This window comes from Mesoplodon bidens (assembly GCF_964165515.1).
Source record: "Mesoplodon bidens genome assembly, chromosome: 15".
NCBI lineage: Eukaryota > Metazoa > Chordata > Mammalia > Artiodactyla > Ziphiidae > Mesoplodon > Mesoplodon bidens.
In genome coordinates, this window is record NC_138171.1 from 76,889,659 (window position 1) to 76,906,097 (window position 16,439).

General features: G+C 52.5%; 1 protein-coding gene across 1 annotated transcript in view; it reads right to left on the reverse strand.

Annotated features, from left to right (window-relative positions):
• Positions 1-799: 799 nt before the first annotated feature.
• The window catches only part of JAG1 (jagged canonical Notch ligand 1), a 35,092-nt gene continuing 19,452 nt past the window's right edge, over positions 800-16,439 (reverse strand). The window contains exons 6-26 of the mRNA XM_081255321.1: positions 14,805-14,935; positions 14,449-14,568; positions 13,897-14,010; positions 12,403-12,516; positions 11,701-11,814; positions 11,239-11,285; positions 10,730-10,903; positions 10,180-10,330; positions 9,208-9,372; positions 8,620-8,733; positions 8,011-8,124; positions 7,814-7,927; positions 7,558-7,674; positions 7,043-7,070; positions 6,496-6,581; positions 5,280-5,393; positions 4,523-4,632; positions 4,205-4,438; positions 3,858-3,989; positions 3,530-3,680; positions 800-2,776 (exon numbers count right to left, since the gene is read on the reverse strand). Coding sequence (XP_081111447.1) covers positions 2,319-2,776; positions 3,530-3,680; positions 3,858-3,989; positions 4,205-4,438; positions 4,523-4,632; positions 5,280-5,393; positions 6,496-6,581; positions 7,043-7,070; positions 7,558-7,674; positions 7,814-7,927; positions 8,011-8,124; positions 8,620-8,733; positions 9,208-9,372; positions 10,180-10,330; positions 10,730-10,903; positions 11,239-11,285; positions 11,701-11,814; positions 12,403-12,516; positions 13,897-14,010; positions 14,449-14,568; positions 14,805-14,935 — 2,902 coding nt within the window. The 3' untranslated portion in view covers positions 800-2,318. The remainder of the gene's footprint in view (positions 2,777-3,529; positions 3,681-3,857; positions 3,990-4,204; positions 4,439-4,522; positions 4,633-5,279; positions 5,394-6,495; positions 6,582-7,042; positions 7,071-7,557; positions 7,675-7,813; positions 7,928-8,010; positions 8,125-8,619; positions 8,734-9,207; positions 9,373-10,179; positions 10,331-10,729; positions 10,904-11,238; positions 11,286-11,700; positions 11,815-12,402; positions 12,517-13,896; positions 14,011-14,448; positions 14,569-14,804; positions 14,936-16,439) is intronic.

Here is a 16,439-nt window from a genome sequence, read left to right on the forward strand (position 1 = left end):
GCTGTCCACGTGCCTGTCACTGATGGTTCATCCCTCAGTGCCGAGATGCCAGAGGCAAAGCTTCCCCCACTCCACCCCGCCCCGCCATGTGGGGCAGGCTTGTTGGCCTCTGGCCCCAGCAGCCACGAGCAACAACCACAGCTCACCTGCTCTTTACAGGTAGGAGCGGCCCGGCTCTGGCACCCCAAGGGTGCACAGGAGGCCAGCCACTCGCGCACTCCCTAGGAGCAAGGTGGTGAGGGGCAGGAGGGCCCTCACCCCAGAAGCCTGTAGCCACCACCTCCTGCGGAGACCAGCCCAGAGGCACAAGGTGCACAAAAGCCACAAGGGTGTGGTCTGCAGTGACGGCAGGACATCCACATTCATCCAAACAGCCGGGGGGGGGGAAAATAAAAAGAGAAAGCATCCAGTCTCCCTCCTAACCCCCCAGCACCAATTCCAAGCTATTTAAAACCCTTTTACTGCGGTGGGCGTTCCCCGCAAGTGCTCAAAACAATTCAGTCCACACTGCAGGCCATTAATCCAGTGGTGTTTATTCAAGCAGTATTCACACTTGCTGTCGAATAACAAGGGCACCTAGGCCCCCAAGACGGGGCTCACAGCTCCAGCTTCACAGCAGCCCCTCGGGGTTTCAAGCATGTTATGGCTGAAAAGGCTCTCCGTTCTTGATGGGGGCCCCTGTCAAGCACAGCCTACTTCTCACACCCCGGTCACCAGGACAGGCCCAGGGCGGTGGCAAAGGCACAAGGTAGAGCCAGGCAGAACTACGTAAGCTCAGAAGAGGCCACACGGGTCCGTGTTTTCGTACAAAAAAATTTAATAAATATGACTTTTCAAAATGTATTGCCAGGAACAACACATCAAAGATGTATGTTTATGTTCGTATAACGCTAAGAGGACAATACAAAGGATCTTCACGGTCTGAACGGTGAACCAACGAAATCAGTTTTTAATAAGTCTTTTTGATCTTAAATTTCGTCATAGCATTTTGATTTCCTCACTTAAGGCAGGCAGTGGACTCTGGCAAATCTGAACAGTGACCTTTCTGGACATTTTATGGTTCAAGTATTCAACTAGCTTATGAGAATACTCCCTAAATGCAGTAGATAACAACAAAAAATCAAATCTACAAGTGGTTCAGTCTTACATTACGAATGGTGAAAAGAAATCAGAATTTACAAGATAAGATTGGTGTGCTTCCAACTTCACACAATTAATTTGATATCTTTAATGATCTTCAACCACTCACGTTTTGGCTACGTTTAGTCATAGCTCAGCTTGTTCCCTTAAACTGCTCGGTAGCAGATCACCTGCCTGTCTCTTTCAAGTCTAAAGCAAAAAACAAAAAAAAAAACCAAAAAAAACAAAGAAACAAACAAAAAAAAACCTTGTTCTAGACTAACTCTCAAACTGCCTCAGTCGGGGTTTTAAAACATCTGACGTCGTACGAAAAAAAAAAAAAAAAAAAAAAAAAAACAACAACTCCACCAGTATTCCAGGCACAGAAGGCCATCCTATTGTCTTAAAATAAACTATTTTCAAACACCTTAATTTTGGCTTATAGGCAACACGTACTAAGAAAATAAGGTCAAAAAAATAAAGCCATACGCTTACAATGCTATCAAAAACCTTCAATTCTAAACACGTACATATAAATAAAAAGGAATGATGTCTTAAGGCTCTTGATTATTAAGTTAATAAATCAAATATACACAGTGATTAATAAAAAAGAATTATTTACAGAACTATACAAAATTCTACTTTTGACACATTTTTCCTCTTTAAATTCTTCATTTTACCAGCAACTGCTGACATCAAAGTTCCCCTCCCCCAACAACAACAAAATACAATAAAAAAAATAAATAATAAACTCATTTGTGATAGTTGCTGTGGTTCTGAGCTGCAAAGGCACTTTTCAAATACAGAACTACTTGGACGTCATCATAAAACCAATATACAAAAACAACTCAAGAGTCAATAAATATAAATAAAAACTATGATCCTAAGACTGCATCACCATCGGGACATCTGGCAGAAGTGGAGGCTGGAGGCCTCGGGGGGCCGGGTGTTCTCCTGGGAGCCTGATCCGACAGGTGCGGGGCTCTGGGGCCCCGGGGCCTGGTGTTTGCAAAGCTGTGCGATGCAGTGCTGCCCAGCCAACCACAGAAACTACCATTGCCAGTGTAAGCCAGCTTGTCAGAACTTAAATTAACACAGGGATTCTACGTCAAGGACAGCCTGGGACCGGAACACGACAGGACAGACATCTGGAGAAGCTTCAGGAACCCCGGGCGCCCTCAGACTCCGCCCGCCGTCTGCTATACGATGTACTCCATGCGGTTCAGGCTCTGCGCACTCTCCAGGTCTCTGTTGTCCTGTTTGTTTGTCCAGTTCGGGTGTTTGGCCGGCGTGCCGTGGGGGGACTTCTCCTCTCTGTCGACCAGCGTGTACGTGGCCTGCCTGGCGAAGCGGGCTTTCTGCTGGTGCTTGTCCATGTCGTCCTCTTCCACCTCCGAGTTGTGTGTCCTTATTTTGGACATTTTGGAGTTCTTGTTCTCGTAGTCCTTGATGGGCACCGTGTTGGCCCCGTGCTTCTCAATGGGGTTCTTGATCTGGTTCAGCTGCTCCCGTACGTTGTTGGTGGTGCTCTCCTCAGAGGCCGAGCGCGCGTGGCTGCCGGGCTTCCGCCGCTTGCGCACGCACCAGTAGAAGGCGGTCACCAGGCAGCAGACCCAGGCCACGGTCAGGACCGAGCTCAGCAGGGGCACCAGGAAATCTGCAAGGCAGGGGCACCCCCGTGAGCCCCGCGCCCACGGCTCCCTTGTCCTTGGTCCCTAAGAGGGCGCATGGGGACGGGTCCCTTTCCCAACCACACATCATCACCTCCCAGCATCCCTGGAGAGACCAGGCCGAGCAGCAGCCCGTAGAGGCTCCCGCCTGGGTGTGGAGCAGTATCTGGGCCGGTCACGGGGAGTCTGGCTACTTAGGCAGCTCATTAGAGGAGCCGGTTTTCAGAATCATCAGAAAGAGGGTCCCGGCATGGACGGTTCAAATGCCCCCAGTGGTCCTTCGCCCGGCAAGTCGCTTCACTAGAACGGTGATACTTGGGGCATCCATGGGGGGACTCTGGACATCCTGCAGGGCCATCGAGCCATCTATCAAACCTGTGTCTCAGTGCTTAGGACGGGCTGTCCCCCGATACCGGAGCACAAGACAGGCTCCGCACAGACACGCGCTCAAGGCACAGCCATGCTCTTCCCGGGACCCAGAGACAATGCGTGCCTGGAAGGGCGCCCGCCTGCCGGAGCACAGCTTGCAGGCAGGGGAACAAGTCAGGGCCGCCTCTGCCCTTTGCCATGTGACCTTGGTCACGTCAGCCGGCCTCTGTTTTCTCAGTTAAAAATGGGGGGGTCCTTGAGTAGGGAACCGTCAAGTAACTCCCCACCCTGGCGGTTTTACTGGACGCCGGTTGTGTTGGTCTTATTGATGAGATGGACGTGACAGGTCCTCACCTGCCCCCACCACCTACCTGTTCTGTTCTTCAGAGGACGCCTCTGAACTCTCACTTCCGCAACGGCGGCGATCAGTGAGCTGTTCCCTTCACGTTTACTAACAAGATCTATAATTTTGTCGGTGATTTCCTTGATTGGGTTTCCATCATCCCGGATGTCTTCAGCAGACTGGAAAAGGAAGACTCATCAGACCAGAGGGTCAGGGACACTCCCCAGACACCTTTATTCAAAATTATCTGACCACGCGTGTATGTCAATGTATCTGCTTATCTGGACACTGGCTAAGTGAAGCTTCTGAGCTACTTGGCAATCAAACAACTAAGCGTGCATGGGTCTCATACTCACAATGGCCACGTGTATTTCATTGTTTGCAGAAGGGGAAGGCTCGCAAGCTATGTAGATTGAATACTCAGCAGAAACATTCTTCAGAATATTCAAATTCCGCAGTTCGCTGCAAATATGCTCTGTGGTGAGACCCTAGAACGAGATTTTTAAATCCACACACATGTAAAAGAGCGGAAGGAAAAAAGGCTGTGTTTGCTTGAAAGCGAAGCTATGTTCAGAAGCTGAGCTCTGGTGTAAGACAAGAATCTGAGCTGAGGAGGAGGAGGAGATCCGAGCTCGTGACGCCCCTGCTTTAGGGCAAAAGCAGACACACCCCACCTCTCCAAAGCCAGCAAGGTGTTCCGTACCGGCGACATCATCTCCTTGTTGAAGGTGAACGTGATGTTGGCACAGTTGTCCTGGTAGTAGGGGTCGGAGGCACACTTGGTCTTCACGGGCTGGAGGCTGGAGGACCGGCACTCACCCACACCAGTGCAGGGGCGCACGAAACACTGGGCGTCCAGGATGGGGATGCAGCTCTGCCCGCTGGGGCACTCACTGTGCCCTTTGTGCAGCGAGCAAGGGCGGGGGCCACACCACACCTGCAGAGACAGAGTAGAGCTCAGGAGACGCTCGCTCGCTGGCAGTTCCAGAACCAGAACGCCGGCAGCTGGGGCCACGCCTACCTTCGAGCAGGCGATCCTCCCGTCCAGGCACTGGCAGGTGTTGCAGTCATCGTCCCACTTGGCCCCATCAGGTATCACGCTCCCCACGGTGATGCAAGATCTCCCTGAAACTGAGGTGGAGACTCGTGAGTGGGAGGAGCTGCCTTTTCTGGAGACGGTTCTCCTGATACTTCACTCCCTGCCCGTCGGGAAGTGATTACCCCTGTTGCCCCTTGTCCCGTGACAACACAGTTGCTCCCACGATGGGCAAGCGTCCCTCCCTCCCCGGTGGCCTTTGCACCCGGCCACGTGACCGGCTTTGGTCAGTGCAGTGCGTTGGGATGCGATGTGAGCAGAGTCTCTCCCGGGTGAGCTTGGCCCCTTGAGAGCCTGCTGTTTGCCGGGAAAAGGACATGCCCTGGATACAGTGCTGGTCCCAGGAGGAGGGGGTGGCACACAGACCTGGGCACCCAAGCCGAGGCATCCATCGCTCTGCTTGCGCCCTTGTGCCCACGAGCAACACCAGTACTTGTCGTATGCACGGAGATCGGGGATGGTTGTCACACAGCATAGTTGTGGCAACAGCTGGCTAAAACCAACAGCTACCCTGTTTTCACAGGACCCCCCCCTCAGGTTTCCCCTTCCCCGTGGTCCCAAGTGGATGTCCCCTCCGTGTTCTCTCCCTGAGCACAGTGTCCACTCACGAACAGTCAAAACAGTGACTGCAGTGCCCGCTCAGCCCGCAGGACACACGGGCAGCTGGGCCCGGCCCACGTACCTTCCTGGCATTTAGCACCACTGTGCCCGGGGGGGCAGACACACCGGTACCCATTGATCTCATCCACACAGGTTGCCCCGAAGGCACAAGGTGAAGACTGGCATTCGTTGATGTCTAGGAAAAATGGAGTTCGAGCTTAGGCCCCAGTGGGAGGTAGCAACGTTTTTCTAAGTTTTTACTGACAAAACGTACAGATAAGCTGTCTGAGTATAAGCTTAACGCATTTTCATCACATGACCAGCACCCAAATAAAGAAACAGATCATCAGTGCTCCCAAAGTCTCCAGTCACTGCCCCGCAAAGATCACCGCTCGCCTGATTTCTAACAGCTGAGAATCATATGGGGAAGCAGCAGTTTTTAACTGAGGTTCCTTTTTCTCTGACAGTACAATTTAGAACGAGGGCCGGCAAAGATCTTGAAAAGGGCCAGCTAGTAAGTATTTTAGGCTCTGCAGGCCATGTAGTCTCCGTCACGACTGCTCAACTCTGTTGCAGCATGAAAGCAGCCCTAGACCGTACATCAACAAGGGTGTGGCTGTGTGTCAATAAAACTTTATTTTGGCCCCCAGGCCATAATTTGCCAGACTCCTGATTCAGAAACATGAAACAGATACACAGTTCCCCCATCTAGCAGTTCCTGAAGTCCCAGACTTGGGGACCTCAAGGACCAGTAAAACTTTAAATACTTTAGGGACAAGAACACAAAGAAGTACAACTACTCTATCACCTTTTTTGGCAAAAGAAACGGCATGTAAACAAAGTAGGGAAAAGGCTCAAAATAAAGAATAAACTGTGAACTTCCTGAAAAACTGCACTGCCTGCCTCCGTTTTGTTTAATCATTTCACCGGGGCCTGATCAAGCCCTGGAAACCGCAGCCCCAGTGTCCCTTCTGTGGCCTTAGCTCTGTCCCCCACCAGCATGGCTGTGGCAACGTCCGCTTGCCCATTATTTCACGTTAGTCACGGGGACAGGCACACTCTTTCCTTAGGACCTCAGAGTAGATTAATCACCAAATTCTGTGGCTGACGCTCTCTCCCCTAGAGCAAGGAGGGCTGTGTCCCCCAGGGAGGGGCCGGCCAGGGCCATCTTAATCCCAGCTGGAGGCAGGAGATTACTTGTCAAGGCTACTTAGAACCATGGCCATAATTATTTTAAAGATGAAAACTCTCAGGCTGAGGGTTTGGAGTGGGGAGACCCAGTCGGAGGTGGTCCTTACTTATCCTGCAGTCGGGCCCAGCGAAGCCGGGGGCGCACTCACAGCGGTACCAGTTCTCTCCATCCACGCACGTGCCACTGTTGTAACTAGGAAAGCAAAGACCCCTCGGTCACCACCAGTCCACCACTCCCCCTGCCAGTTCAAAGGTAGCCATGCCAGTTACGATCAGCGGCTCTCACCCCTGCTCACACGCACCACTGCCTGGGAGCTTTAAAAATACTGATGCCTGGGTCCCACCCCCAGAGAGTCTAATATCACAGGTCTCGGTTGCAGCCCAGGCACTGGAACTTATAAATGCTCCCCGGATAATTCTCGCGTGCAGCCAAGGTTGAGAATCAGTGCTCTAAATGAGGACACAACCTGACTAATTAAAGTGTGGTCCACGGACCAGCAGGATCGGCATTGCCTGGGAGCTTGTCAGAGAGGAGAAATGTGCAGCAGCCCCCAGACTTCCTGCATCTGAACCTGCACTTTAAACAAGGTCCCCGGGAGATGCCCACACGTGTCACAGCCAACAAGTGCCAGCTTAAAAGGTGGCCATGCTTACCAGGGATGAGGACTGCAGTCATTGGTATCTGCAAAGTAAAAACAAGACAACTTAACAGCGAGGCCTTCTTAGCCCTAAGTAAAAACACCAGTGATTTCCACGATACCCAGAGGATAAAGCTGTCGTTAACACCGGCAGAAGGAGCTTAAGACCTCTGCTCAATTGGAAGCAGGCCCACACCACACTTGATCCCGTTCGCCGTGGGACACATGTACACAGGAAGAGGCCCTGGGTGGGGTGGGCAGGGGGTGTGAGAATGGATGGAGACAGGCTGCTGGTCAGACCAGAGCTGGGAACCACGACGCCATCTGTCTCCACTTATCTCCTCGGCGACTTTCTCATGCCCAGGTCAGGGCTGCATCCCATCAAGTCATTAGAACAGACCCAGGTGACGCAGAAGCAGACATCAAACGGCTCTGCTGCTGGTTTCCATTGCCAGTCCCCGGGGGTGTCAGGATGGACTCCTGCAGCCCTCAGAGAGTTCAAGGTGGCAAGCGGGGGCGGGAAACACTCACTCTGCGTACAGATGGGCCCCTCCCAGCCTTCTTTGCAGACACACGTGAAGGACTCGCCATTGACCACACAGGTGCCCCCATTGTGGCAGGGGTTAGGCAGGCAGCTACTGTTTCGGGCTACGAGACAAGAGCAGACAAGGCCACCCTCCCTGAGGATCCAGCGACAGTCTGGAGGGGCAGAAACCAGGTCCCAGGAAACAGTCACAGGCTCACAGGCCCACGGCCCCTGTGAAGCCCAGGGAGGGCAGAAAGGTACCTATGTTACAGGTCGTTCCTTCCCAGCCTCCGGGACACATGCACTTGAAAGCGTCCCCCTCGTCATAGCAGGTGCCACCATTGTTGCACGTAGCCTCGTCACACTGGCTGTCACCTGGAGGAGAAGATCCCGGCGTGAGCCCCTGGCTGGCCCTGCTCATGGAAGACAGGGCAGGATCCCAGCCGGCCACCACTTACGTGAGTGGCAGGTCTTGCCTTTCCACCCGTTTTTACAGTCGCAGTAAAAGTCGTTGACCAGGTCGCGACACGAGCCCCCGTTGTGGCAGGGGTTCTGGCTGCAGTCGTTAATATCTGCAATCAGAGGAGACAGCCGGCTGAAGACGCTCCCAGGTCCATCCACGCCCCGCGACGCCTGAGGACTGCATCTCTCCACCCCCAGCCCCTGCTTTCCACGCCCAGTTCAAAACCAGCAGAGACACCCGGGGGCTTAAACACGGTCACCCTTTCCCAGGAATAAAGGAGCCCCCGACAGGCCACGGAAGTTAAAGTCAAGATGGGCAGAAATGACAACCCAAACAGAAAGATGATCACTTTGCCTGCAAGCGGGGATATCTATCATCCTAATTACAGGGTCTAATTCTATAAGCTCCTCCGCAGAAGTTCCTTCCCGCTGGCTGGCGTCAGCATCAACACAGGCAAAGAGGACACAGGCCATGCCGTCCCAGGGCAGGAACTGTCGGGGTCTCACTCCCAGATATTTCCACGAAGAAGAACGGCTTCCCATGTGGATTCTGTCCTGCCCACACCCCCCAGAGCTGTCTGTCCCCAAAAGACCCCTGAACTCACTGGTCTCACAGTAGGCGCCCTCCCAGCCACCACTGCAGATACACTTGTAGGAGTTGACACCATCGATGCAAGTGCCACCATTTTTACAGGGGTTGCTCTCACAGTCGTTAATATCTGTGAAAGGAAAAACAGAAACACAGGTAAACGAAGGAAAAGTAATGCCACCGCCAAGCACTGTTCTATGGGTTTCCCTGCCCCTCCTGAGAAAATACACTGGGCACCTCAACATTTAACTCCGTCAGGACTGTTTCTGAATCCGGTGGGTGGTTTTATCAAGCAGGAGCCTCCAGAGAGCACCCCGTCCCTTTTATTTAATGTCCTCACACTAAGCTACTTGGCGAGAGTGGGGAGGAAACGCCTAGGGAAAGCGGACCACCCGATCTAGTAAGGTTCCAGAACATTCTAAAATAAACGTGCTGAAGACTTAAGAGGCGTCAGTGATCTCGTAAGTTAAACATGACCTCAGTCTTAGATTGTAGATGGTAAACCTGGACTGGTCTCTCCTGAAATGATTCCAGATGCCCCCCAGCTGGGCCGGGGCAGGGTTTGGGGGACCTCGGCCCGTTCCCCGAGGATGTGGGGTCTTACTTTCATGGCAGTACGTTCCAGTGAAGCCTTTGTTACAGTCACAGGTGAATTTGCCTCCCGACTGACTCTTGCATTTCCCGTGGGGACCGCAGACGTTGGAGGAAATGTAGCGCACCCCTTCAGGCGTGTCATTGGAGGCCATGGCCACCGTGCAGCTGTCAATCACTGCGAGACAGACTTGGGGTCAGATCCCCGCCAGGGACCCGAAGACCTGGTGTTCCTGAGCCCAGGACCCACGCCACGCCTGCTCTCCTGGAGCCAGGCACCTTAGCCAGGCTAATGAGGGTAAGAAGCCAGCACCTCAGGGGCCGAGACTGGCAACGTGCCGTGTCATGCAGTGACAGGCAAAGCCGAGACCCCAGGCGGAGAGTTTTTTTTTTTTTTAGGCGTCTTCTCCCTATGGAGCCAGGAGCCCACGTGTCTGCAGGCCCTGTTCATCCTCCCTCTACTGATACATCTACCGAATTTGCTGGAAGCTGGCTAAGGAGGAGGAACAGCCTTTCCCTCGATGTAAGGGCACTTACAGCTGCAGGACAAACTTAACAGAACCTGGAAGCCTGAGCCATCTCACACAGCAGCCACAGGCGGCCGTTTAAGTTTAAGTGAATGAAAAGTAAGTAAATCAGGGCTTCTAGTTGCCCTGGTCATACACTAAACGCTCCGGGCCACACGTGTCCCGAGGCTACTGTACCTGACGGTGCAGATATCACCATGGCAGAAAGCTCTACTGGCAGAGGTGCCCTGAGGAGTCCATCTCGGCCTTGCATATCAGCGTCCCCCAGAATGGGGATGCTAAATGAATTCCCTTCTCTGCCCTGGGCTACTTGCAGGTATGGTCCCCCCGAACTGGTGGGCCTGAATAGGTTGTTTCCACGTGTTCTGGCTTCCCTCCGAGTGTCACGGGGCGGTGACAAAGGGGCAGAGGACAGCAGCCTTGAAGACAAGCCAGAAGCCTGGCGGGGAGGGAGGTACCTTCACAGGGGGTGGTGCGGCAGTGGTCTTTAAGGTGGGAGCAGTTCTTGCCTTCATAGTCCTCGGGACACTTGCAGAAATAGTCGCTGGCACGGTTGTAGCACTGGGCACCGTTCTGGCAGGGATTGGGCTCGCAATAATCGATGTCCAGCTGCGAGGACCAGGGGCAGGGGAGGGGGGACACAAAGTAAAACAAAGGCGTGATTATGACTCCTCTGGGGCAGCGGCCACTGGAATGTGACCCTTCCGTCTGCTTCTGTTAGGAGAACACCCAGCATGATTTACGGTTGTGTCCTAGCGACTGTCCAGGTACGCATTTGAGACAACAAGGCAGAATGAGAGAGTGCTGGGTCTGGGTGGAAACGGACAAAGAGAAATCGACAGGCTACCGGACAACGGGAAGAAAATCACTCATCTCCCTCCTTCCACGGCGTGTGTCTAGCAGAGATCCCTAGTCAGTAGGAGGCTCCAGACAGTGTCGGGAATGGGAAGGGAGTGGGGGGAGACTGCCTGTGAAAACTTGGCCATCGGACGCTCTAGCTCGGCTCACCTGACAGAGGTTTCCAGAGAAACCAGTGGGACACAGACACTGGAATCTGTTGATTTCGTTCTGACAGTGACCCCCGTTGAGACAGGGGTTGCTGGCACACTCATCGATGTCTGTCTCACAGTGATCGCCTGCATAGCCAGGTGGACAGATACAGCGATAACCATTAACCAAATCCTGGAGGGAGGAGAAGGAGGGTGAGAAACACATGCTTTTTTTCTAGGTGCTCCACAAACACAGGGCTTCAGTGGTTCAGCGTGACTGCTGCGCTTCAGCTGATTCACTGAAAGAGATGCCAAACCTCTCCAAATGTGAGAGAGGAATTTCTATGTGCATGCCTTCAAGATGACTCCCGGGAGGCTGGGGTAACATGAGCCTGAGTGAAACTTCCAGAGACTCACTTTTCACCTGCATTTTAAAATCGCTCAGGGACAGAGCTTTCCCAGGGTCACATAAATCTTAAGGCTTGTTGTCAATCACTAAGGTTTTGATATAAGCAAAGATTTACATACCCGACAGGAGGCGTCATTCTGACATTGGCCGAGGCAGTCATTAATATCTAAAAAATAAACAAGTCACCGTATTGGGGGGGCAATTTACATTGAAATTGGGCTTAACTGAAAAGCCTTCTCTGCTCAGGACAGATAAAAACCTCCAATCAGATTTCTTGTGTGCGTCTTGTGAAATAAGGTGATTGGTGGGAACACTCCTTAGTTCTTCCAGACTGAGGTACTGAAACTTCACATCGTTGTTTCAGCCACCTTATCAGAGTACAGCCGTGTTTTACCAGCTAATGAGCCTGATAACGTGCATGTTTTCATTTCTGTGCCCATCACTCCCTCTCCAAAAACATTCCCTCTATAAGGTTCTCCTTCCACTACTCAAGTCTTAGACCTGGAGCCTGAGTACGGCTGGCAAACGCCTTCAACACCCCAGTTTCACGAAAATCAAAATTGAAACAGTCTCACACTCACTTATGTCACAATTCTGACCCATCCAGCCCGGGAGGCAATCACAGTAGTAGCTGGCAATCAGATTCTTACAGGATTTGGCATTTACACAAGGTTTGGCCTCGCATTCATTTGCATCTGAAAAACAGAGAGGATGAACAGTGAGAAATGGGGTCCTACCCCACCTCCCCCCTCAAAACAAAAACCCACCATACCAATAGTTTGTCTGAAACGAGACATTTTAATAAGCTAGCTAAATAAGAGATACTACTCTGAACATCTGAACCGTCTCCCCTAGCCATGCTCCAGTAAGGAATGCTAATTGATAACATTCCAGCTGCTGTTAACAACTAGCCCCCGACAGGACAGCAGAAAGCCACTAGGCACTTCCGTGCAAAACCCAGCGCAGCCTAGTTGCTGGGATTTAATAGTGGCAAAAAAGAATGCAGACAGCTCATTCCTCATGAGATCATCCCCGTTTGGAACCCAGCTGAACACGCCTCGGACAGACGATTGACATGGTTCAAGGAATCCCACGACTTTCCCACAGGGCCTCAAAGAGCCAGGCCATTTGCATGCGAGTTATTTCTTCCAGGCCCGCTGGCTGGACCCCTAGATAATAAATGACTTCTCGGTACGATGGCACGCAAACTTGCACCGCTGGCCACATGCACATCTCCCTTAATCGCTCGGATCAAGCCAGGCCCGGTGCAGGAATTCTCTTACCTAACTGGCACGTTTTGCCCGTCCACTGGGGCGGGCACACGCACTTAAATCCGTTAACCAAGTCCTGGCAGGTGCCCCCGTGGGAACAGTTATTTGGAGAACAGTCATCAATGTCTGTTCGACAAAAAGAGGAGAGGGTTGGCAATTTAATCTCAATCCATTTGACAATTAGATAATTTAATACCACCCCTCACATGAGGGGCCTTCACTTAAGAGCCAGACACCTGCTGCAAGTGACTGCTACGATGACGATAAGGCCTGATTTTAGCTTTAAATCCCCCACTGGCCCAGTTCATTTAATCCGCAACCTGAGCGGGCGGGAGACCAGCTGGATCCCCGGAGCATCAGCCCTGGGTAACTCAGGACATCTTTCTCTGCCTACCCTTTATTTTTAAAGAAAAGTTTCATCATGGCACAGAGGTAACTAAGGAGAGGTAAGGAAAAATAACTTCTTCGCTGGTGAAGAAAAAATCATATTCTTGTTTACTCACAGACTTTTCCCAAAATCACATGCCTGGAGTGCCCAACCTCCCCCTTCTGCACTAGACTCCCGAGGCCTCTTAGCGATTCATCTCCTGCCCGTGTAGGAGGTGCCAGGCTCTCCTCATGAACCTGCTCACTGAGCCTTCCCACCCCTAGGAGATGGGAATTGCTACTCTCCCGTTTAAACAGGGCACAGGTTGGCAGTGACCACAGTCCCACAATGGTGACAGGTGGCGGGGCCATGGTGCCAGCCCAGGTGATCCAACCCCGGAACCCAGCTCCTTAACCGTGCTGCATGCTGTTCTCAGGGGGCTGATGACCGTGGACCTCGGGCCTGGCTGCACCTCTGAAATCCAGGAGCTTGTGTGTGTTTTGTTTTTTGTTTTTGCTGCGCTGCATGGCATGTGGGAGCCTAGTTCCCCGACCGGGGATCGAACCTGCGTCCCCTGCACTGGAAGCTCGGAGTCCTAACTGTTGCACCACCAGGGAAGTCCCCAGGAGCCTGTGGAAGGTACGAACTCCCCAATTCCAAAGGAAAACCGTAGGACCCAGAGACCTGTACTGGGAAGCACTGGGGCAGTCCTTGTGTGCGGCCAAGTCCCGCAGCCACTGTCACTCTGTAGCCCTGGGTCCCTCTTTCAAAATTTGTCCCCACCATGAAATTCAGTAGTGACGACCTCCCCCGCAGGCATCCTCTGTACAGCTTCGAGGAGAATAACCGTGATTCAGTTCAGAGGAGGCACAAGTCCAGGGAGAAAGACGCAGCTACCCCACGAGCGAGTTTCTTCCAGTCAGAGATGCATGTGCTAACTTAGCGGGGTGCCTTAGGATGGGGATGCCAGGAGACTTCCAAGGGCAGAGGCCGGAAGCTCAGGCCAGCCTCCCCACCAGACCCCCTCCCACAGAGACAGACCCATCACTGAGACGGACGTGGGACCCACAACCCTGTATCTTGACACAATACCCACCTCCCCCCGCCAAGAAAGGACACAGGCCAAAACGCAGACTTACTTGTGGAGCACGTGGGGCCGGTCCAGCCCGGAGAACACTCACACTCAAACCCCAGGGAGGTCTCCTTGCAGCTGCCTCTGTTGTGGCAGGGATCAGAGAGGCAGGCGTGTTCCGCTGTGGACACCAGCACAGCAGTCAGCAAGGGGCACCCACCGAGAGGCTACCTAACTCTCCCCGGCAACCAAATCCCACACCTGGGCCACCAGCTCCAGCTCGTTTCAAGAAATCAAAGCAGGTGTGGGACGTAACCCCGCTGTGTCTGGGGCGGAAAGGAGGAAGTCATCTTTCTTGCTAAGCTCTCCGGCCCCATTTCTCCAAGCTTCTGACCTGAGAGCTGGGTCACTGCCCTGTACACGCCGCCCCCGGTTGCAATCAGCAGCACCCAAACCACCTGAGCAACTAGACAGAGGTTTCAAAGACCCACGGAACAGCTGGGAGGACAGGTCTTAACGTTGGAGGATATTTTCATCTTTTTACGAGTCCCTAAGGGTATTTAAGCTGAGTGTACAGAAAAATAAGACAAAGAGATCTCACTGTGCCTGGACCACTTACCAATTTCACAGTTGGGTCCTGAGTACCCCTCGGGGCATGAACACTGATATTTGTCAGGCCCCGTGTTGCTACAAGTTCCCCCGTTGAGACACGGCTGGTGGGTCCCGCAGTAGTTGAGATCTGCCAAAAAGACCCCAAAGAAGTCACTCAAAGACCAGAAACACTGTGTTCCTAGACCCATTCCTCTTTTAAAAACTAAAACCGAGGGAAACTGACCCAGATTCACAGGGTTAAAGGCAAATTCAAACAGATTTAGAATAAAAGCCCCTGCAAATAAAAATAAATGAAAGTACAAACCAAATCACCCACACCCCACCCCCGACCTCCAGCTCCGCCCAGGCCCTCCCCAGACATACCTTTGTCGCAGAGCTGGCCACCCCAGTTGGTCTCACAGAGGCACTGCCAGGGCTCGTTACAGGTGCCGTGGACACACCCTGGGTGTGGGATGCACTTGTCACAGTACAGGCCCTGCCAGCCATACTGGCACCTGGGGACACACAGCAAACCCTGCTTTACCCTTTAGAACTTGCAGGGAGATCGGAGCCAGAAAAACACAAGGATGCAAAGCCCAGGCTTGCTGTTTCTGGTGACAGGATGGTAGACTGTCAAGGTCTGTCCGGGGGTTCCCTCTAAGCAAACGTTTTCCCAGTTGGACTGAGGTCCCCTCCCAGGCGACTCCCAACCAAAGGAGGGCTGTCTGGGGAGAGGCCAGCACTGGGCTGCCCTCCACAAAGCCCCTCTCTCTTCTCAGGCTCCCCCATGAGCCCAGGGTGGAGGCTTGGAATAAATCAACCCCTGGGGGGAAGGAAAGGGCTCTCCCTGCAGTGACAACAATAGCCATGTGAAAGCCTCTGCAGACGCAGCCCTTTGGGCAAGTTTTACACAGCAGCTCGGCTGGGCTGTGTCTCAGCAGCAAGTCAGGACCCCAGCACACAAAAATGCACCAAGACACCAAGTGCGGCAGGAAACTGCCTCCCAAGGAGGCTCCCTGAAATCAGACAAGGAGGGAGAGGGGCACACTTCCTTGGAGAGATGAGGTAGGATCTCTGGACCCATTTCTGCAGGGAGGACGAGGAAAGCAACAGCGCTTGGAACCATTTCCGTACATGATTTATGACCCGCCGCCCTCGTGGCTACTTAGGCTAATTTATTTTATAGTTATTTCTCACTTTGCACACACACACACAAAGTCAACTTGGTTTATCTCATATTGGGGAAGGGAGTCGAGTTTCCTTTATAAGCGCCTCATTAATCGGACTCTTTAGAGGCCAAATGGTGCCTTTGATCCCCAAACAAAAACACAAACATACACCTTCACCTGGGGCAGGGGCTCAGATACTCTCCCCTCAAGTTTCAAGCCCTCTGAAACTCTAACTGCCTTCTCAGAAATCAAGCTCTAGCAAACAGGAGCTGGTCTCGGGGCACGGGGGCCAGCCCACAGTGGAGTGAAGGTGGGGTGAGCCAGAAACAGCGACCAGCAAATATTTCCATGACGGGACCCGGGAAAGCCATGGTCAGAATCGCCTCCCCCGCAAAGAAGGAAAGGCTTTCTGCGTCCAGAGAGCTGGAGGTGGGCTAAAAATCCTTGTCATGGGAAAATTACAGGGATCCAGCTAATCGCTAATCATCCACGGCCCGGCCGAGAGTCAACTCAGCCCCTGAGAATTCTGACTCACCACTTCCTAACTTCTAAAAGCAAGCCATCCACGCCCCAATACAAAGAACCACCAGGCTGTGTGGTTTCAAAATCAGACAGAGGATTCTGGTTTATCTAAAACGAAACTCTGGTCTAAAGGACAAGGCACTGTTAAAGGAGTAAAATAAGAACAAAGTAAATCCTCTGGTAGAAGTTTTTTTAAAAAGTGGACACTCAAGTTAGCGGGAGGTCACGGGGATGCCTTTGGTAAAAGACTGATGTTCTTAGTTTGAAAGGTAGATATTAAGAAGGAACGGATCGGGAAATAGCATTATTCGTAGTCTTTCCCTCATTC